General features: G+C 47.8%; 1 protein-coding gene across 1 annotated transcript; it reads left to right on the plus strand.

Moving 5' to 3' along the window:
- Positions 1-1,693: 1,693 nt before the first annotated feature.
- Positions 1,694-22,161, plus strand: LOC144695518 (E3 ubiquitin-protein ligase TRIM39-like). Its single transcript, XM_078566393.1, has 5 exons — positions 1,694-2,068; positions 8,146-8,215; positions 12,332-12,615; positions 15,031-15,182; positions 21,630-22,161. The coding sequence occupies exons 1-5, from the start codon at positions 1,694-1,696 to the stop codon at positions 22,159-22,161; spliced, it is 1,413 nt and encodes a 470-aa protein (XP_078422519.1).
- Positions 22,162-23,296: the final 1,135 nt, after the last annotated feature.

The following is a 23,296-nucleotide window of genomic DNA, read 5'->3' on the forward strand; positions in this document are numbered from 1 at the left end:
CACACAGCACCAGTAAAGTTGTTCATGTAAACAAAGAACATGGCCACGTTCTCCCAGAGGAAGTGAGGCTACCAGGTTAATCCCTCTAGTGAAAAAGAATGATTTGCATTTATATAGCACCTTTCCTGCAGCCGGCACCTTCTGAAACACTTTACTGCTGCCAAAATACTTTTTGAAGCGCGGTCCCTTTGCAATGTGGGAAATGTAGCAGCTAATTTGTGTTGCACTGCTGGGGGCGCTGTCTTTCAGAAAAGGCACTAAAACCCAGGTTAAAAACGGAAAATGCTGGAAAAACTCAGCAGGTCTGGCATCATCTGTGGAGGGAGGAACAGAGTTGTGGGGCTGTAACCTCTGAGCTCCCTAACGTCAGATTTGGTGGGGGGGGTACCCGGAAGGTGCGCTGAGGAACCCCTGTTGGAAGTTCCCAGGTAAGGGTTTGCACGGCAACTGCCCAGGAGTGCTAACTTCCCCCGGACAATTGCCCCGTGCTGCGAACTATCTGCAAGTGCAATTTAAATTGTAAACTTCGGATGGTTCCGCCAGGGTTACCCAGAAAAAGTTGGGAGAATTAAAACCTCTTCTGACTTCTGGGTAAAAATTGTAAACACCAAGACCGACCCACCCCCCCACCCCCCCCTCGCCCCAAAGACCTCTCCCCACACCCCCAACCTGTGATCCCCCCACCCCCGATCTCCACCACCCCCCACCCCTGACCTCTGACCCCCCACTCCCCTCACCACCAACCTCCCCGCAACCCCCAACACCTGGCCCTCCACCCCAACCTCCGACACCCCTACCCCCTGACCTCTGACCCTCCCCACCACCCCAACCTCTGATCCCCCCACACCCCCTGAACTCCGACCACCCCAACCCCCCAACCTCTGAAGCTCATCCACGCACCCCCCCAAACACCCCTGCTCCGGTGATCAGAAATGTCTGCATGATTTTCAAGGGCAGGTAAGTACATATTTATTTCTTCTAATTCCTGTGTGCCACCTCTTTCCAACGCTCGTTGGAAGTCACGGCCCATTCTTTCGAGTCCATATTACTCTGCTTTAGCTCTGAAACGTTGACCCCGTTTCTCTCTCCACCGGTCCTGCCGGACCTGCTGTGAGTTTTCCCCGGAATTTTTCCGTCTTTATTTCAGATTTCCAGCATCCGCAGTAATTTGCTTTTGTCGAAACCCGGGTGCTGCCTGCCCCCTCGGGTGGATGTAAGGACCCCATAGTTGGAAGGAGAGCACGGGGGTGGGGGAGGCGAGGAGGGAGCTACGCCCTCTGTCCTGGCTGATGTTAAATCACACACACCCCCCCCCCATCCTCCCCCATCATCACCAACCCACCCCCCTCACCCCACCACAACCAACATCACAAAAACAGAACACCTGACCACTATCTCCTTGCTATTGGTGGGAGCTTGCTGCGCACAAATTGGCTGCCGCTTTTCCTACATTGGAACAGTGGCTACACTTCAAAAAGAAAAAAAAATACTTCATTGGCTGTAAAGTGCTCTAGGGTGTGGTGAAAGGGGCTATTTAAATGCACTGGAGGTATTCCTGGTCGCCTCACTTCCCCTGTTGGGTGGGGGTAAGGTGGTTGTGAAATAGTTTGCCTGTCAAGGGGGCTGCCCCTTTAAGAGATGTCCCCAGATCCCTATAAAGAGGCTGCGGAGAAGAGGCTACGTTGATAGCTCAATGGCTTCTGACAGTGAAGTGGAAGCGACCTGCTCGGTCTGCCTGGACCTCTACAGGGAGCCGGTGACCCTTGGGTGCGGCCACAGTTTTTGCCGGGGTTGCATCCTGCGGTACTGGGGCAGCGTCGGAGGGCGGCCGCTGCCCTGCCCCGTCTGCCGAGCCCAGTTCGCCCAGCCCGCTCTCCGGCGCAACTGGCTCCTGACCCACCGGGCGGAGAGCGCCCGCAAACTCGGGCGCAGTCCGAGCGAGCCCCCTCGCCGCCAGCGGGACCGAGGAGCCCCGGGGCCAAATTGTCCGGGATCCGCTAGCCCCCACACAACCCGCCTCCCAGAGGAGCAGAGAGAGGCCCCCCCAGGGGCAGTTGCCCTGTGCCAGGTACAAGGCTCCCTACTGAAGGCGAACGCTTCATTGTAAACACTGGTTCATCAAAAGCAAAACATCTCTTGGGCACCCCAGAGCCCTTTACAGTCAAATAAGTCATTTTTCTTAAGTGTAGTTGTTGTTGTAATGTGCACGGCAGCCAATTTGCGCCCAGCAAGCTCCCACCAACAGCTATGCAATGATGGTCAGATAACCTGTCTTTGGTGATGTTGTTTGAGAGGTAAATATTGACCAGGGCACAGGAAATAACCCCGCTCTTCTTTAAAAATAGTTCCACAGCATATTTCACACCCCCCACCTCCCCCCCCCCACCCCGCCAGCCTGAGGGGGAACGTGAAGCCTCGGTTTTGATGTTCCATCCAAAATCCCAGTGCCTCTGACAGTGTAGCACACTCTCAGTGCATCAATGGGTGTGCCACCCTCGACTGTGGCTTATGTCTCCGGAGTCGGTCTTGAGTGGTACTTCACTCCGACCATGGCAAGTTTTAGAAACCGAATCGAATAAACTTTGTAAAATTTCCCCCCTGCCCGACACCCCCCGAGCCTCCCAGTTCTCATCCTGTCCTCCCGTTGCGCAAATTTCCAGCCTTCCCACTGCTCACTCACCCTGTCCTTCCTTCCCCACAATTCCCAATTCCTCCCACTTTTCCTCTCCCTCCTACACATTCCCAGCACCAAACCGGAACCTTCCCTAACCAGTACGCTGCAGTCTCCGCCGGAAGACGTGTCCCCTGCGCGCATTTGTTGCCAGCAGCCATGACACACAATAGCACAGTCTATTCTCCAGCCATTGCCCTGTAACCATCGTCACAACGTGTGTTTTTTTTATTCATTCACAGGATGTGGGCTTCGCTGGCTGGGCCAGCATTTATTGCCCATCCCTAGTTGCCTTTGAGAAGGCAGTGGTGAGCTGCCTTTTGACCCGCTGCAGTCCATGTGGTGTAGGTACACTCACAGTGCTGTTAGGGATTTTGACCCAGCGACAGTGAAGGAACGGTGATATATTTCCAAGTCAAGGTGGTGAGTGGCTTGGAGGGGAATCTCCAGGCGGTGGTGTTCCCATGTATCTGTTATCCTTGTCCTTCTAGGTGGTAGTGGTCGTGTGTTTGGAAGGTGCTGTCCAAGGAGCCTTGGTGAATTCCTCAGTGCAACTTGTAGATGGTACACACTGCTGCTACTGTGTCTGGGTGGTGGAGGGAGTGACTGTTTGTGTATGGGGTGCCAATCAAGTGGGCTGCTTTGTCCTGAATTGTGTCAAGGTTCTTGCGTGTTATGGGAGCTGTATTCATCCAGGCAAGTGGGGAGTATTCCATTACACTCCTGACTTGTGCCTTGTAGTTGGTGGACAGGCTTTGGGGAGATGAGTTCAGGAGATTCCTAGCCTCTACCTGCCCTTGTAGCCACAGTATTTTTATCGCTAGTCCAGTCAGTTTCTAGTCAATGGTAACTCCCAAGATGTTGATAGTGGGGGATTCAATGATGGTAATGCTATTGAATGTCAAGAGGCTAAGGTTGGATTCTGTCTTGTTGGAGATGGTCATTGCCTGACACTTATGTGGCGCGAATGTTACTTGCCACTTGTCAACCAAGCCTGGATATTGTCCAGGTCTGGCTGCATTTGGACATGGACTGCTTCAGTATCTGAGGAGTTTTGAATGGTGCTGAACATTATGCAATCATCAGCGAACATCCCCACCTTATGATGGAAGCAATTGAAGATGGTTGGGCCTAGGACACTACCCTGAGGAACTCCTGTTGTGATGTCATGGAGCTAAGATGACTGACCTCCAACAACCACAACCATCTTCCTTTGTGCTAGTTATGACTCCAACTAGCGGAGAGTTTCCCCCTTGATTCACATTGACTCCAGTTTTGCTAGGGCTCCTTGATGCCACACTCGGTCAAATGCTGCCTTGATGTCAAGGGCAGTCACTCTCACCTCACCGCGGGAGTTCAGCTCTTTTGTCCATGTTTGAACCAAGGCTGTAATGAGGTCAGGAGCTGAGTGGCCCTGGAGGAACCCAAACTGGGCATCAATGAGCAGGTTATTGGTAAGCAAGTGCCACCTGATAGCACTGATGGTGACCCCTTCCATTACTTTATTGATGATGGAGAGTAGACTGATGGGCCGGTAATTGGCCAGGTTGGATTTGTCCTGCTTTTTGTGTACAGGACATACCTGGGCAATTTTCCACATAGCCGGGTAAATGCCAGTGCTGTAGCTGCATTAGAACAGCTTGGCTAGGGCCGCGGCAAGTTCTGGAGCACAAATCTTCAGCACTATTGCCAGAATACTGTCAGGGCCCACAGCCTTTGCAGTGTCCAGTGCCTTCAGCTGTTTCTTGATATCAAGTGGAGTGAAATGAAATGCCTGACGACTGACATCCTTGATGCTGGGCATTTCCAGAGTAGGCTGAAATGGATCATCCATTCGGCACTTCTGGCTGAAGACTGTTGCTAATGCTTCAGCCTTATCTTTTGCACTGATGTCCTGGGCTCCTCCATCGTTGAGGATGGGGATATTTGTGGAGCCTCCTCCTCCAGTGAGTTGTGTAATTGTCCACCACCATTCATGGCTGGATGTGGCTGGACTGCAGAGCTTAGGTCTGATCCATTGGTTGTGGGATCTCTTAGCTCTGTCTGTCACTTGCTGCTTATGCTGTTTGGCACACAAGTTGTCCTGTTTTATAGCTTCACCAGGCTGATACTACATTTTTAGGTATGCCTGGTGCTGCTCCTGGCATGCCCTCCTGCACTCTTCATTGAACCAGGGTTGATCCCCTGGCTTGATGGTAATGGTAGAGTGGGGGATATGCAGGACCATAAGGTTACAGATTGTGTTCGAGTACAATTCTTTTGCTGCTGCTGATGGCCCACAGCGCCTCATGGATGCTCAGTCTTGAGTTGCTAGATCTGTTCGAAATCTATCCCATTTAGCACAATGGTAGTGCCGCACAGCATGGTGGAGGGTATCCTCAATGTGAAGGTGGGACTTCGTCTCCGCAATGACTGTGTGGTGGCCACTCTTACCGATACTGTCATGGACAGGTGCATCTGCGGCAGGCAGGTTGGTGAGGATGAGGTCAAGTATGTTTTTCCCTCTTGATTCACTCACCACCTGCTGCAGACACTGTCTAGCAGCTATGTCATTTAGGACTTGGCCAGCTCGGTCAGTAGTAGTGCTACTGAGCCACTCTTGGCGATGGACATTGAAGCCTCCCACCCAGAGTACATTCTGCACCCTTTCCACCCTCAGTGCTTCCTCCAAGTGATGTTCAACATGGAGGAGCACTGATTCATCAGCTGAGGGAGGGCGGTACGTGGTAATCAGCAGGAGGTTTCCTTGCCCATGTTTGACCTGATACCATGAGACTTCATGGGGTCCAGAATTGATGTTGAGGACTCCCAGGGCAAGTCCCTCCCGACTGTATACCACCGTGCCGCCACCTCTGCTGGGCCTGTCCTGCCAGTGAGACAGGGCATACCCAGGGATGGCGATGGTGGAGTCTGGGACATTATCTGTAAGGTATGATTCCGTGAGGATGACGATGTCAGGCTGGTGCTTGACCAGTCTGTTGCCCTTCTGCCAGTCTGTCAGCCAGCTCACACCTGAATGCACTGTCTGAAAGGGCGGAGGAATTAATAGTAACCTTTCAATTGGATAAATACGTAAAGGGGAACAAATTTGCTTGGTGGTGAAGGAGGAGCAGGGTGTGTGGGATGAATTGGATGGCTTCTTCAGTGAGCTAGCACAAGATGACAAATGGGCTGAAAGACCTCCTTCCATGATGTATAATTCCATGAACGGCACATAGAATGCAATTGATAGACACGGATGACTGAAAGAGGAGATCAGGAGAAGAGGAGCCAGATAAATGCTTGAGGACAACAGAGACGTGGAAAAAAAGAGAGGAAGACCCTGAATCGCTGTGGAGCTAACTTCACTTTCCTGATATGAGTCTGATGGAAGGTTGGTGGAATTCTCAAAGGAGGATAAAGGCCTAAATGGCTAGAAGTGACTTTTTTCCCTTCACTCTTTCACGGAGGGTGGGGGTCACTGACAGGGTCAGCATTTGTTACCCATCTCTAATTGACCTTGAACTGTGAGACTTTCTGGGCCACTCCAGAGGGCAGTGAAGAGTCAACCACATTGCTGTGGGTCTGGAGTCACGTGTAGGCCTGACCGCTTAAGGACAGCAGATTTCCTTCCCTCAAGGGCATTGGTGAACCAGATGGGTTTTTTTTATACAACAAAAGAAATGATAGTTGTCGTCACCATCACTGAGACTAGCTTTCAATTCCAGATTTAATTATTTGAATTTAAATTCCAGCAGCTGCTGTGGTGGGATTTGAACCTATGTCCCAGAGCACTAGGCTCGTACTAGTCCAGTGACATTAGCATTACATCATCATCGCCTTCTTAGTACCAGGTTACAAATTCATAGGCCTCTAGGCTCCAGGAACATTTGGGGTCTCTCTGTAAGAACAGGAAGAGGCTGCTCTTGAGTCAACTCCACCACTCAACTAGATTTTGGCTGATCTATATCTTAACTCCATTTACCTGCCTTTGTTTTATAATCCTTAATATCCTTACCCAACCAAATCTATCCATCTCCTTTTATAAATTTTCATTTGACCCCCCCCACCCCCCCACCCACCCCAGCCTCAACATCTTTGCGGGGGTGAGAGTTCCAGATTTCCACTGCCCCTTTGTACAAAGAAGTGATTGCAGACATCACCCCTGCACAACCTAGTTTCAGTTTTAAGGTTATGCCTCCTTTTGTTTGGAACCACACAACAGACCAAACCCCTGACTGTCAAGAAGATATAATAATGTCTATGATGTTATTGGAAATTATTTTAAAATAGAGCTCTAGTGGTGTCCGTGTCTATGTGTGTGTGTCTTAATTGAATTAAAGCCAGCTGGTCTAAAGGCTTTAATGTATAGAAGAGAAGTAGGTTTGAAATGGTAATTAGGTAAACATAGGGAAGTTAAAAGGTGAAGTGTAAAGGGGGAAATTTGCCTTTTTAAATGCAAAAGAATGGGTGAAATATTACACCTAGCCAGAAGAAGCCAAACAATGTGTTCACTTTTTCCAAAGATTACTAATAAAATTGGTGATATGAAAGCATTTTATTGTTAGACGAGGTAAAGTTCAAAAAACCTAATGGTACAATGAGAATTTGCACTCAAAGAGGAAAATATGTATAAAGGAAGAGAAGGCTGTTGGTAAAAGAGGAAGGATTCTTAATTTCTAAAGCCTCCAGCCTGTGAACCTCAAGCTGCTGTCTGCAAGGAGCCAGAGCTGAAAGAAATTCATTTTGAATGCGGCTGTCCAGGGTGTGCTCTGCCTGGGGTCTGTTTAAATCTGCATTTTACTGTTGCCTTAATGGAGGTGTAACTGGGAGTCAGATTAATTAGGGAATTTTTAGAAGTTATAGCAGTAATTTGTAGACATATGTACGTGCTTACCATCTTTTAATTAATAAATGTTTAATTTAGTTTTATAAAAACCTCTTGAGACTTGGTGGTCTTATTATGACTGAATTCAAAGCCTGCATCTCGAAACATACAAAATTGCAAAAATTGGTTATGACAGTTGTTTCAAGTTTCCCTCTGGGATTTGAACAACTCAGCGTTTACCATCTGCTTTGTCATAACACTGACCCATTAAAAGCAAAGGTGCAGTAAAACACATGAAGAAAGAGGCTTGTAGAAACATTTACATACTGCACTATTAATAAAGCAAATGATGTCATAGTGTGCCATGTTGAAGTTAATGTTTTCAACCAACCCACCCCACAATTGCTGGATGCTGCACATTGGTCAGGGACATCTGATCATAGGCCCCCTATGTTGTGCATGAACCCGGCCCATCCCCACCAGAACTACGACAGAACCCAGTCCTGGCCCCGCTGAATCTTGGGCTCAAAGTTGGTTTCGACTGACGGTCCATGGTAATGGTATTTCCACACATGGCGCTCAATTATCATGGCCCCTTCCCAACCAAGTCAAATGGCATCCCACGTAGGCCCTAGTTTAACTGCCCGGCCTGTTATCTTTGTTCCAGGAAAGCCTGCGAGGAACATTGCTCGCTCTGCAGAAGCAAATGGAGGCCATCTTTGAATGTCAATCCGAAGGTGAGGAGAATCTAGCAAAACTGAAGGTGCGGTTAATTTGATTGTCAGGGACTGCTCTGATATTAAAGTGACAAATATAAATTGGGCCATTGGAAAATAGCCTCAACAAGAGACTGTGGGGGGAGAAAAACACAGGTATGAAATTTTCCAACACTCCCCCTCCAATCACTTGTTTGTTTTTAGTGACATTAGTTGAGCGATTAATGTTGGCCAGCACAACAGGACGAACTCCCCTCCTCTTCTGCTGTGGTATCTTCTACATCCAACAGTGAGGCTGACAGTTCCTCACTTCAATCTCTGATCCAGAAGACAGCACCTCCGGCAGTGCAGCACACCCTCAGTACTGGACTGGGTGTGTCAGCCCTGATTTTTGTGCTCAAGCCTCTGGAGTGGGACTTGAACCCACAACCCACGAATTGGAGGTGAGAGTGTTATTGGCAGAACTCCACTCTTCCTCGCTGCCATAGGCACAGCCATTGAAGGAGGGGAAGGGGGACACACCCCACTATTTTAAGTGCCCCTGTCACTCCGACTCCAAATCAAATTAAACAGGGGGAGGCAGTGGCATAGTGATATTGTCACTGGACTAGTAATCTGGAGAGCCAGGGTAATGCTCTGGGGATCTGGGGCTTGAATCCCACCATGGTGGGTGGTGAAATTTCAATTCAATAAAAATGTGGAATTAAAATGATTGTTGTAAAAACTCATCTGGTTTACTAGGGAAATCTACTGGCCTGCATGTGACTCCAGGCCCACAGCAATGTGGCTGACTCTTAACTGCCCTCTGAACAAGGACAATTAGGGGTGGGCAATAAATACTGGCCTAGCCACCGACACCCACACCCCATCAACGAACCAAAAAAAAAAATCCCAGAACTCCGTCTTCCCTTGCTCACTGCTGCTACCCATCCCAACTGGTTACACACCGTTGGCCCCAAAGCAGCTGAGGGATATCAGAGAGGGGACGGGTCCTACAAACGTAACACTGAAAGGTCAGAAAGCAGTTATGAAAAGATCAGCCGTCAGCAAGCATGTCATAGAAAGTAGCCGGAGAGGAAGCTTTCACAAACTGTCCTTAACAAACATAATCAAGGGACATTTCACCAGGACAGATCGTCCCTCAGTCCGGGAAACAAAATAACTTGCTAGTGGGTGAAAGAAGTAAAAAAGCTATTTATTGGCACAGGAACAAAACACTGTGGGTGCTGGAAAGCTGAAATAGAAGCAGAAAATGCTGGGAAGACTGGGCAGGTCAGCCAGCAGCTGCGGGAAGGGAGACAGAGCTAACATTTTGGATTGATGATCTTCCCTCAGAACCGGGAAGAAGTTGGAGATGCGTTCGGGTTTTTAAGCAAGTGCACGGAGGTAGGGAAAGGGTAGAGAGGCTGAATGACACCCCTCCCCCAACACCGTTCCTAATTCTCATCACCGAAGTGGTCTAGTAGATGCGCAAATGCGAGGTGAGAAAAAACTTTTTCACACAGCAAGTAGTTAGGGTTTGGAATGCACTGCCTGGAACTGTGGTGGAGGCAGGTTCCATTGAGGCATTCAAGAGGACATCAGATGATTATTTAAATAGAAACAATGTGCAGGGTTACGGGGAAAAGGCAGGAAATTGGCATTAAGTTAAAATGCTCAAAGAGCCAGTGCAGACATGATGGGCTGAATGGCCTCCTTCTACACTATAATGATTCTGTGATTCTGTAGTAGCCCAGGGCTGCTTTAAAGTATGGGCTTGTGAGGTCCCTGTCGAGGGATAATTAGCATGCTCATTTTCAGCTCCAGTCTGACTGAGGAAAGCCTATTTTAAGGACACATTGAAGGGCCGCACGGAGGGCAGCTTGCTGACAAACTTTGGCAACATATTCAGCACATAACGGAGATAAAATATCTCAGCTTCATCTCAAATGGAAATTTTGTAGGAATGTATTTTCGCAAACAAAGGCTGCGGTGCTGTCAATTTTGTTTTAACGTTAATGCTTGGGATTAGGGTCATCGCTGGTCAGGCTGGTGTATAATGTCCAATCTCTAGAGCCCCTTGAGGATGTTGCAAAGTATTGCATAGTATTTACAGCACAGGAAGTGGCCATTCAGTCCAACTGGCCAATGCCAGCGTTTGTGCTTCACATCAGCTTCTTCATCTGCCCTATTAACATATCCATCAATTCTTTTCTCCCTCCTGTGTTTATCTAGCTTCTCCTTCAATGCACCAAGCAACATTTGTGCCACACAAGTGCCAGGCAATGGCCATCTCCAACAAGAGAGAATCTAATCATCACTCCTTGACATTCAATGACATTGCCATTGCTGAATCCCCCACTATCAACATCTTGGGGTTTACCATTGACCAGAAACTGAACTGGACCAGCCATATGAACAAAAGCAAAATACTGCAGAATCTGGAACTCTGAAAATGCTAGAAATACTCAGCAGATTTGGTGCATCTGTGGAGAGAGAAACAGAGTTAACGTTTCGAGTCCATCTGACTCTTCAGATCTCTGAAGGAGACTCATACTGACTCGAAACATTATCTCTATTTCTCTCTCTCCACAGACGCTGTCAGACCTGCTGAGATTTTCCTGTTTTTATTCCAGCCATATAAATACTGTGACTACAAGAGCAGGTCAGAAGCTGGGAACTCTGCAGGGAGTAACTCACCTTCCGACTCCCCAAAGCCTGTCCACCAGCTACGAGGCACAAGTCGAGTGTGATGGAATACTCCCCATTTGCCTGGATGAGTGCAGCTCCAACAACACTCAAGAAGCTTAACACCATCCAGGACAAAGCAGCCCGCTTGATTGGCACCCCATCCACCACCTTAAACATTCACTCCCTCCACCACCGATGCACAGTAGCAGCAGTGTGTATCATCTACAAGATGCACTGCAGCAACTCACCAAGGCTCCTCAGATAGTACCTTCCAAACCTGTGACCTCTACCATCTAGAAGGACAAGGGCAGCAGACACATGGGAACACCACCACCCGGAAGTTCCCCTCCAAGTCACTCACCATCCTGACTTGGAACTATATTGCCATTCCCTCTCGTCACTGGGTCAAAATCCTGGGACTCCCTCCCTAACAGCACTGTGGGTGTCCCTACACCACATGGACTGCAGAGGTTCAAGAAGGCGGTTCACAATTACCTTCTCTAGGGCAATTAGGGCTAGGAAATAAATGCTGGCCTACATCTCACCAACGAATAAAAGAAACTATTCACTTCAATCACTCCTTTGATAGTGAGTTCCACATCCTCACCACTCTCTGGGTGAAGAGGTTTCTTCCCAATCCCCTACTGGATTTATTAGTGACTGTCTTATATTTATATCTCCTGGTTCCAGTTTTTATCTGCGAGTGGGCCATCTCCTCTATGATTGCCTTATCAAACCCTTTCATAATTTTAAGGACCTCAATTAGGCCGCCCCTCAGTCTCCTCTTCCAGATAAGGGAGCTGCAGTCTTTCCTGTTGGGTTTAACCTCTCGTTTCTGGCTTCGTTCCAGTAAATCTTTTCCAGCGCCCCCATTTCCTTCCTTTTAACATGGAGGTCGAAACTGCTCATCGTTCCCCTGCTGTGGTCTAACCGCGGTTTTATACAAGTTGAATAAAACTTCGCTACTTTCCAATTCTTTCCCCCTGGGGATGAACCCCAGAGCTGTTTGCTTTTCTCCTGGCCTTATTGACCTTCATCCTGGTGGGGGGTCAGCCGCCTTGATCAGCTGCAGCCAGTACGGTGAACGTATCTCCCCCATGTGGCTGCTGCACACATTGTCCTCCTAGAGGGGGTGGAGGTCATAGGACATTGAACCCCACAGCCTTCTGATTCCAGGGCATGAGTGTTGCCGCTAAACCACACTGCGCCATCTCACGTCCACACTTGTGAGGGGTTAAGGGGCAATGATAGGGCAAACCTCATGGCCGGAATTTTACAGCCCTGCTGGGGCGGGGACGGGGCGTAAAATCCTGCTGGTGTCAAATTCCGCCCCAGGATATCGTCCTCTAATGAACTTAAACGTTGTCGTTGTACTCCCCAGTCGAACGAGTGGGGCCACCCTTGTCTCTGTGAGTTGGGAGGAACCCCTCTCCCGTATCCGTGAGCACCTCTGTTTAATTCCGCAAGGAAAAGCCGACTGCCTGAGGGCGAACATTGCTGGCGAATTCGCCAAGTTGCACCAGTTTCTGAACGAGGAACGACAGGCCCTGCTACTCAGGCTTGCGCAGAAGGAGGTGGCCGCGCTGAGGGAATTGGAAGGGAACGCGAGGGAAGCGTCGGCACAGCGTGCCTCTCTCAACCAAACCATAGCCGACATACAGCAGAGACTGCGAGTGCACGGGACGGGACCACTCGAGGTATCAGTAACACTTGAGCACCGGCAAACATTAATGGGATTAACGCTGAAGGCTGTGAGAGAGAACCCCTTTCAGGCAGCGAGTTGTTACGCTCCGGAATGCATTGCCATCCGAAAAGGAAGAATGTGCAGGGGAAAAGGCGGGAGAATGGCACTAAGTGGAGAGCCGGTGCAGACACAATGGGACAAATGGCCTCCTTCTGCACTGTAACAATCCTGTGACCTGATACATCTGGATAATGGTTGCACAAAGGGCAGACATGCAAGGTGTTGCCTGTGACTCAGTGGGTAGCGCTCTTGCCATCTAAGCCAAAAGGTTGTAGGTTCAAGTCCCACTCTTAAGACTAGCACGTAACTCAAGCTGATGTTCCTAGTGCAGCACTGTGGGAGTAGCCTGCACTGTCACAGCTGCCATCTTTTGGATGAGATGTTAAATTGAGGCCCTGTCTTCCCCTTTAGATGTATGAAAAAGATCTCATCACTCTATTTCAAAGAAGAGTAGTGCCCTGTATCCTAATTAATATTTGTCCCTCAACCAATATCGGGATGATATGGGGAGGCGATGGCAGAGTGGTATTATCCCCGGACTAGTATTCCAGAGACCCAGGAATGCTTTGGAATTATAAGTCTGATGATGACTGCGAGATCATTGTCGATTGTTGTAAAAACCCATCTGGTTCACTAATGCCCTTTAGGGAAGGAAATCTGACGTCCTTACCTGGTCCGGCCTACATGTAACTCCAGACCCACAACAATGTGGTTGACCCTTAAATGCCCTCTGAACAAGGGCAATTAGGGATGGGCAATAAATGCTGGCCTAGCCAGCGACACCCACATCCCATGAATGAATTTTTAAAAAAAAAACAGACTATTTGGTCATTATCATCTTGTTCTCTGTGGGATCTTGCTGTGTGCAAATTGGCTGCTGGGTTTTCTGTGCTACGACTGTGATTGCGCATCAGAAATACTCATTTGCCTGTAAAGTGTTTTGGGATGTCCTGAGGTTGTGAATGGGGCTGTAAGAGGTGCAAGCCTTTTCATCTTTTATATAAAATAGATGGTCCAACTTCAAACATTCAAGTTTTACTTAAAACGAAAAAACAAACAAAAAGATTGGTTCTGGACCATCAGCACAAACCCCAGTTCCGTTATTCAGGTTTTCTGATGTCTGTCTCCTCTCTCGAGGCCTCCCTTTTAACCTGCTGCCTTTTAAAAATTTGCCTTTCAGGACATCGAAGCCATCGCTGACAGGTCTGTTCTTATTTACTAGCGACATTAGCCACAGTCCGAAGTGTATCCTATCCTCAATCTTGTTTTATGCTGTGGGATTGTGGTGAAGATTGACGACTCCCTCATAAGTCAAGACACAGCCAAGAATGGGGAGGAGGGGAGAAGTTACAAGATGTAGTGGCTTTGAAAGCCTCTTCAGCAAGCTGAAGGAAAGGCTGAGCGAGCTGTGGAGTTCCAGAGATTTGGGTTCCCGGGAAGGAACCAGTTAGGAACGGAGGACCGCTCAGCCCCTCAGACCTGCTGCCCCATTCAGTTAAAGAATGGCTGATCTCCATTTATCTGCCCTAGCTCTGTAAGCCTTGATGCCATCGTTGAACAAAAACCTATTGCTCTCCATCTTGAAAGCTGTTGTGCCAGCAACCGCAGCCTTTTGGGGGTGGCGACTGTTCCAGATTTCCATTACCCTTTGTGTGAAGATTGCTCGCTGATCTCACTCCCAGAGCAGCCCAGCTCTGATATTAAGATTATATCCCCTTGTTCTTGATTCTCCCACCTCTGCATCTACTCTATCGAAACCTTTTAACGTGCTGAACACCGCGATCAGATCACCCCCTCATACTTCCAAACTCAAAGGAATTCAAGCAAAGTTTATGTCACCTGTCCCCATAAACTAACCTTCTAAGACACCGTATCATTTAAAACTGAGACGTGAAGGAATTTCTTCTCTCAGAGGGTAGTGAATGTCTGGCATTCTCTACCCCAGAGAGTTGTGGAGGCTGGATCAGTGAAAGTGTTTAAAGAGGAGGTAGATAGATTTTTGAAATATAGGAGAGTTGAGGGCTATGAGGAGCTGGCACGAAAGACGAGTTGAGGCCTGGGGCAGATCAGCCATAATCTTATTGAATGGCGGGGCAGATTTGTGGGGCCGAATGGCCCACTCCTGTTCCTATTTCTTATGTATCATTCTGGTGAACTCGTGTTGCACCTCCTCCAAAGCCAATATAGGGTTACTCAAGTACTGTACCTAGAACTGTACTCCAGGTAGGGTCCGACCAAGGCTCTCTACAACTAAAGCATAAATTCTTTCTCTTTGTATTCCAACTTCTTGTATTAAATGCCAATATTCCATTGGTCTTTTTTGATTCCCTTTTTGAACCTGTACACTAGCTTTAAGTGATTTATGTACATGGACTCCCAAATCTCTTTGTTCCTCTATAGTTCATGGTTTCTTATCCTTTAGTATAGACAATATGTCCTGATCTCAATACAGTCAAGATGCAGGGTGAAGGAGGGACGGCAAGATGGTATATTTGAGACTTATAGGGATTACAAATGGACAGGCCGGATGTACAGTGGCTACATTAGCTTCAACGATAACAGCGAGAGGCAAAGGTTGGGCCAGAGCCAGGATTGTACAAAGAGAGATATAGTAGGCTTGCATTTTTCTTGGCTTTACTGAAGAACGTCAGAGAGGCACTGATAGAGATTCTAGCATGGGGGCATTGAAGTCCCAAAACCAGTGCTACATCAATAAACATTGAACAGTATAAATCAGGGCCCATCAATCAGCATTGATCAGCATAGGTAATGCCTTGTCAACCAAAGTTAAGCAGTAAAAGTTAAGCCGTACATCACCTGCGCCAGGTGCGATACACCCGCAGATACTGAGGGAAGTAAGGGTGGAAATTGCGGAGGAATTAGCCACAATCTTCCAATCCGCCATAAATACAGGGCTGATTTCAGAGGACTGGAGACGTGTGAAAATGTTACAGCCTTGTTCAAGATAAGGTTCAAGGAAAAACCAAGTAACTACCGGCTAGTCAGTTTAACATCGGTGGTGGGAAAGCCTTTCAAAATGATAATTCGGGACAAAATAAACAGCCACTTGGACAAACGTGGCTTCATTAAGGAAATCAAAACAGATTTGTTCCAATCTTAAACAAAAACAGAAATACCTGGAAAAACTCAGCAGGTCTGGCAGCATCGGCGGAGAAGAAAAGAGTCGACGTTTCGAGTCCTCACGACCCTTCAACAGAACTGAGTATAATTAGGAGAGGGGTAAAATATAAGCTGGTTTAAGGTGGGGGGGGGTGGGGGGAGAGAGGTTGGGGGGGTGGGGGAGGGGGTGGTTGTAGGGACAAGCAAGCAGTGATAGAAGCAGATAATCAAAAGATGTCACAGATAAAGGAACAAAGAGGTGTTGAAGGTGGTGATATTATCTAAGAGAATGTGCTAATTAAGAATGGATGGCAGGACACTCAAGGTACAGCTCTAGTGGGGGTGGGGTGGAAAGACTAACAGGGCATTAGAAGTATAGATTTAAAAATAATGGAAATAGGTGGGAAAAGAAAAATCTATATAAATTACTGGAAAAAACAAAAGGGAGGGGGAAGAAACGGAAAGGGGGTGGGGATGGAGGAGGGAGTTCAAGATCTAAAGTTGTTGAATTCAATATTCAGTCCGGAAGGCTGTAAAGTGCCTAGTCGGAAGATAAGGTGCTGTTCCTCCAGTTTGCGTTGGGCTTCACTGGAACAATGCAGCAAGCCAAGGACAGACATGTGGGCATGAGAGCAGGGTGGAGTGTTAAAATGGCAAGCGACAGGGAGGTTTGGGTCTTTCTTGCAGAAAGACCGCAGGTGTTCTGCAAAGCGGTCGCCCAGTTTACGTTTGGTCTCTCCAATGTAGAGGAGACCGCATTGGGAGCAACGAATGCAGTAGACTAAGTTAGGGGAAATGCAAGTGAAATGCTGCTTCACTTGAAAGAAGTGTTTGGGCCCTGGACGGTGAGGAGAGAGGAAGTGAAGGGGCAGGTGTTGCATCTTCTGCGTGGGCATGGGGAGGTGCCATAGGTGGGGGTTGAGGAGTAGGGGGTGATGGAGGAGTGGACCAGGGTGTCCCGGAGGGAACGATCCCTACGGAATGCCGCCAGGAGGGGTGAAGGGAAGATGTGTTTGGTGGTGGCATCATGCTGGAGTTGGCGGAAATGGCGGAGGATGATCCTTTGAATGCGGAGGCTGGTGGGGTGATAAGTGAGGACATGGGGGACCCTATCATGTTTCTGGGAGGGAGGAGAAGGCGTGAGGGTGGATGTGCGGGAGATGGGCCGGACACAGTTGAGGGCCCTGTCAACGACCGTGGGTGGAAAACCTCGGTTAAGGAAGAAGGAGGACATGTCAGAGGAACTGTTTTTGAAGAGCATCATCAGAACAGATGCGACGGAGGCGAAGGAACTGAGAGAATGGGATGGAGTCCTTGCAGGAAGCAGGGTGTGAGGAGCTGTAGTCGAGGTAGCTGTGGGAGTCGGTAGGCTTGTAATGGATATTGGTGGACAGTCTATCACCAAAAATTGAGACAGAGAGGTCAAGGAAGGGAAGGGAAGTGTCATAGATGGACCATGTGAAAATGATGGAGAGGTGGAGATTGGAAGCAAAATTAATAAATTTTTCCAGGTCCTGACGAGAGCATGAAGCAGCACCGAAGTAATCATCGATGTACTGGAGAAAGAGTTGTGGGAGGGGGCCGGAGTAGGACTGGCACAAGGAATGTTCCGCATACCCCATAAGGCCTCCGTCGCATCTGTTCTAATGATGCTACCTTCAAAAACAGTTCCTCTGACATGTCCTCCTTCTTCCTTAAAGAGGTTTTCCACCCACGTTCGTTGAAATTTAATGCAGAGAATTAAATTAAATGCAGTGAAGTGGTTTATTTTGTTGGAAAAGAAAGGAGAAGCAATATAAAATAAAGGGTACAATTCTAAAAGAGCTGCAGCAGCAGAGGGACCTGGGAGTATATGTAGATAATTCATTGATTATCACAGGTTGAAAAAGCGGTTTCTTGGCTTTATAAGTAGGGGCATAGAGTACAAAAGTAAGACGGTTCTGTTAAACCTCTACAGAACACAGGTTCAGCCTCAGCAGGAGTATTGTGTTCAGTTCTGGGCACCACGGTTTAGGGAATGATATGAAGGTATTAGAGAGGGTGCAGAGAAGATTCACAAGAATGGTTCCAGTGATGAGGAACTTCGTAGATAGATGGGAAAAGCTGGAACTGTTCTCCTTGGAGAAGAGAAGATTAAGAGGAGTTTAGAGATGTGTAAAATCATGAGGGGTCTGGACAGAATAGATGGGGAGTGTTGGGAGTGGGGGAGCTTTTCCTGTTGGAGGAAGAATTGAGAACCAGAGGGATTGGCAAAAAAAGCAATGGTGACACGCTGTATCTTATCAAGCCAAGTTAAACAGTAGTTCCTAACAACACACATTGATCCTAGTAACCAATGTTTGTCAGTTCATGTGGTTTCTATCAACAAACATTGATCAGTGTAAGTTGTACCCTGCCAACATAGAGAAGTCTGAAGGTGGTCTGATAGACGTCTTTAAGATTAAGAAAGGTTTTGATAGGGTAGACACAGGGAAGATTTTTCCACTTGTTCAGAGAGAAAAACTTCTGCAGAGACGAAAAGATTTAACATAGTCATGAATAAATCCAATTCAGGAGAAACTTTATTACCCAGAGAGTGGTTAGGATGTGGAACTTACTACCTCGGAGTGGTTAAGGTTAGAAGCACAGATGCATTTGATAGGAAGCTAGATAAACCCATGAGAGGGGGTCATTAGCCTTTGCAATTCCCTTCCCCAGTGAGCAGTGGAGGCCGGGTCATTGAATATATTCAGGAGGGATATTCTGATAAGGTGAGATGAAGTAGGGGCGGGAAGAGGCTTGTGTGGAGTATACACACCAGCAGAGACCATTTGGGCCAAATGGCCTGCTTCTGTGTTGCACATTCTATGTAATAAGTAGCGCCAAATCGCCAAACCTTGATCATTATTTTCTATGGCCCTGTGCCACTCTGCTATCCAGGCCTTAGAGCTATTTATTTAGTTAAACAGAGTCACTGAAACCAGGTTTTCTACCCCAGCTGCCCTTGCCCTTCCACCCCAGTCTATTTCCGGATATTGCAGGATATAATATTCAATCAAACCATTAAAGAAATTTGATTCTTGTTGTGCAAAATTGCCTTCAAATCCGGCAAACCTGGCAAAGCCTTTCTTGGCCTTAATCTCGGTGAATTCGGTGGGCCTTCAGAGTACAGATTGTGGAAACGGATGCTGAGGGTTCTGGATCCAGGTAAATTTAAGTTTCCTGTCGAATTAGGTCGGGTTTTACAGCACAAAAACAGGCCTTTCAGCCCGACTGGTCTAATCTGGTGTCCAAGTTCACTCCCAGCCACTCTGGCTAGAAGTTATATTGGTTAGATTAAGCTGATTATGTGGAGAAGCATGGTGTACTCATTTTTTTAAGCTATTACTTTAAGACAAGTTTTCTCCAGATTGAGCTAAACGGAGTTCCATCATAGCTGTAAAATAAAGCAGCTTAACAACTCCTATCTGGCTTTTTTCCCAACTAGTAGTTTGTCTTTAAAAGGAATGAAGGGTATGAGGTCAAAATGTGGACCATCTGTTCTCTTCACAGATGTTGGTTGACTTTATTTTAAATATGTTCCTAGGATGTTGGCATCAATGGCTAGGCCAACATCTGTTGTCCACCCCCAATTGCATTTAAGAGCCAACTACATTGCTGTGGGTCTGGAGTTAGGCATATGGGCCTGACCAGACAAGGACAGCAGACTTTCCTCCCTGAATTGAAGCAGATGGGTTTTTACAACAATTGGCAATGGTTTCATGGTCATCATCAGATTTTTAATTCAATTTTCACCATCTGCCATGGTGGGATTTGAACTCAGGTCTCCACACCATTACCCTGGGTTTCTGGAATACCAGTCCAGTGATAATACCACTAGGCCACTTCCACCTCCCCTTCTGCCTGTTTATCTGTCTTTTTTTTCAGGTGATAAAGCTTCACCCTTAGCAGATTAATGGCTTTGATCGTAGGGAGCTAAGCAAGTGTTATTTGAAGGTCTCCTGAGAGTTCACGAGCAATTTCTGGGCTAAAATGTCTGCCAAACCTCCCAAGACTTTTGTACATCTCTAGTTAGAGCTCAGCTGGTGTATTGTGCTCAATTCGGGGCACCACATTTTAGAAAGAATGTTAAGGCCTTTGAGAGGCAATGAGAAACGAGATGCTGAGTGAACGTTTCTTCTCATGGGGGAATCCAGGACTAGGGGGTACTAAAGATAAGGGGTCTCCCATTTAGGATGCAGATGAGGAATTTCTGCTCCCAGACGGCTGTTATTCTTCAAAATGCTCTGCGGAGCCTGGGTCATTGAATATACTCAAGGCTGAGTTAGATTTTTTGATGGACGAGGGAGTCCAGGGTTTTTGCGGGGGGGGTGGGCAGGAACAGGCAGGAAAGTGGAGTTAAGGCCGCAATCAGATCAGCCATAATCTTATTAAGTGGCAGAGCAGGCTCGAATGGCCCTCTCCTGCTCCTATTTCTTACGTTCTTATTAGAATGGCACCAGCGACGAGGGACCTCAGTTTTGTGGAGAGATTAGTGAAGTTCTCCTTGGAGTCGAGAAGGTTAAGGGGAGAGTTAATAGAGATTGTTCAAAATGATGCGGTGTTTTGAAGGAGTGGGTATGGAGAAACAGTTTCCACTGGCAGGAGGGTTGGTAACCAGAGGACTCCACTTAAATAATTATGTAGAATTTTGCCCACTGTGCAGGGCCTTACTTAAATGGCAATAGATTGTAGGTTCAAATCCAAAGGGAAAATCAGTCACATATTTAAAAAGTCCATAATGCTTCAGAAAATTGCAAAAGACCAAGAGGGGAGAGAGGAAGAGAAATGGCAAAAGGAATTTAATCCAGATAAGTGTGAGGTGATGCACTTGGGCAGGACAAACAAGGCACAGGAATACACGATGAATAGTAGGACCCTAGGAAGTACAGAGGATCAGAGGGACCTTGGTGTACATGTCCACAGGCCCTTGAAGGCAGCACGACAGACAGATAAGGTGGTTAAGAAGGCATATGGGATGCTTGCCTTTATTATCAAGGCATAGAATATAAGAGCAGGGAGGTTATGTTAGAGCTGTACAAAACATTAATTAGGCCACATCTGGAGTACTGTGTGCAGTTCTGGTCGCCACACTAAAGGAAGGATGTGATTGCACTGGAGAGGGTGCGGAGGAGATTCACCAGGATGTTGCCTGGGCTCGGGTGTTTCAGCTATGAAAAGAGACTAGATAGGTTGGGATTGTTTTCCTTAAAGCAGAGGAGGCTGAGGGGGGACCTGATTTGAGCTGTACAAAATTATGAGGGGCATAGATAGGGTAGATAGGAAGAAACTTTTCCCCTTAGTGGAGGGGTCAATAACCAGGGGCATAGATTTAAGGTAAGAGGCAGGAGGTTTAGAGGGGATTTGAGGAAAAATATTTTCACCCAGAGAGTGGGGGGGCATCTGGAACTCACAACCTGAAAGGGTGATTGAGGCGGGAACCCTCACAACATTTAAGATGCATTTAGAATGACACTTGAGACGCTATAGCAGGCAGGGCTACGGGCCAAGTGCTGGAGAATGGGATTAGAGTAGATAGGAGCTTGATGGCGGGCACGGACACGATGGGCCAAAGGGCCTCTTTCCTGCTGTAAAACTCTCTGACTCTAAATGTTCTCAAACAGTAAATTGTGATGACCTGAAATGCGCTGTCTGAAAGGGCGGTGAAAATTCAGTAGTGATTTTCAAAAGGCAATTAGATAAATTCTTGCGCAAAAAAATGGCGGGGCAATGAGGAAAGAGCAGGGGGGAGTGCGCCTAACTGGATATCTCTCAAAAGAGGTGGTACATGTGTGATGGGCTGGGCGACAAGCTCCTGCGCTGCCCCACTCGACAAAGCTGCATCCCTCAAAAGCTTCTAACGCTTCACTCTGTCTGTTTCAGTTCCAGCTGCCCTGACCATGGACCCCCGGTCAGCACACCCCATCCTTCTCGTGTCCGACGACCAGACCCAGGTGATGATCTCCGGGAACCCCAGCGGGCAGCCTCTGGATGGCCCGGAGAGATTCAGCGACTACCCCAGCGTCCTGGTGTCAGAGGGTTTCGTCTCGGGGAGGCACTACTGGGAGGTGGAGGTTGGGGGCAAACGCGGCATGGGACGTGGGGGTGGCCCGGGAATCTGTCCGGGGCAAGGAGCTCCTCACCCCTGGAGACAAAGAACGGGGTGTGGGCCGTGGCCCTGTGGTTCGGTGAGTACATTGCCCTGTCCTCGCCCCGGACCTGCCTCCCCCTGCGAGCCAAGCCCAAGAAGCTGGGCATTTACCTGGACTACGCGGCAGGTCAGATATCCATGTACGATGCTGACGCAATGACCCACCTGTACACTTTCAGTGACCATTTCACTGAGAAGATGTACCCTTACTTCAACACCTACTGCACTGTAGGTTCACTCAGGGTGACCCTTTTGCAGATTTAGCAAACATCTCTGCAGGGCAGGAGGGTTCGGGGTGAGTTGCTGTTAGATCGGCGCATTTCCCAGGCTTTTCACTGGGCTAGGCCTTTAGATCCCCAGTTGTTGCTGTCGGCAGTCTGTGAGTACCTACATCCGGGGACATTTCATCCGGTGCACCTGCCCTAGGTTACGGACTGTGGCGTGGGATTTTAGAATTTGTCTAGTAATCTTATAAAATCTTAAAAATTGCATTGGAATTTTTTTTTTTGCATTCTTTCATGGGATGTGGGCATCGCATTTATTGCCCACCCTTGAGAAGATGGCGGTGAGCCGCCTCCTTGAACCGCTGCCGCCCATCTGGTTTGACTTTTCTGTAATGGTTTGGCACAACTGAGGGGCAAGTTAAGCCATTTCTGAGGGCACTTAAGAGTCAGCCACATTGCTGACACCTGATAAGAATGACCAGGTTTCCTTCCTTAAAGGACTGTCACGGACTGGAGAGAGAGGCAAAACTGAACTCCTTTATTCTCTCACCATCTGTCTGTAAGCAGAGGTGTTTTTTTGTTTTTAAAATAGGCTGTGGCGCTTATTCCAATGAACCTTTGTTTGTGTAGTCAGTTTTTAAAATAACTTGCAGTAAACTCTCTTAGGATTAAATTGGAAATTTAGTTTATTCACACATTCATACCCGGGGGGTGGGGGCGGGTGGTGATCACAACTTCTCACATACACACACACGTACACAAAACACATACACATACATGCATACACAAGTATACAGTAAGGGGATAGGAGAGAGGGGTTTTACAATTATGAACAATGTAACAGTAAAAAGAACCACAGATATAGATATCAGTTCACATGTTTTCCAGAATCCAGAGAGTCCAGATCCAGAGGGGGTTCCTTCACAGAGAAGTTCCAGCTCAGGTGGGTCCCTGGCTGAAGGCAGAAGTGCGCAATTCCTTTAAAGATGATGGTGATGCTGTGAGATGAGGATGGTGATCAGAGACTTGGTCTGCTTGGCAGGCAGTGGTCAGTGGCTTTCAGATAAACAGGCTTCGAGGAGGGCTTGTTGCAGGCTGCTTGGTCAGCCTGGGGTCCTGCTGTCAGGTGTTTGCATCTTGGGTTTAAATCAGCAAACTGCCACTTCTGAGTTCTC

The sequence above is a fragment of the Cetorhinus maximus genome, chromosome 21 (assembly GCF_964194155.1).
Source record: "Cetorhinus maximus chromosome 21, sCetMax3.hap1.1, whole genome shotgun sequence".
NCBI lineage: Eukaryota > Metazoa > Chordata > Chondrichthyes > Lamniformes > Cetorhinidae > Cetorhinus > Cetorhinus maximus.

Excerpts from the sequence above, each read along its gene's own strand:
- LOC144695518 (XM_078566393.1), top strand. The coding sequence starts at position 1,694 with ATGGCTTCTGACAGTGAAGTGGAAGCGACCTGCTCGGTCTGCCTGGAC. Across the intron at positions 2,069-8,145 it reads GGGCAGTTGCCCTGTGCCAG|GAAAGCCTGCGAGGAACATT; the intron begins GTACAAGGCTCC and ends TCTTTGTTCCAG. Across the intron at positions 8,216-12,331 it reads CTTTGAATGTCAATCCGAAG|GAAAAGCCGACTGCCTGAGG; the intron begins GTGAGGAGAATC and ends TAATTCCGCAAG.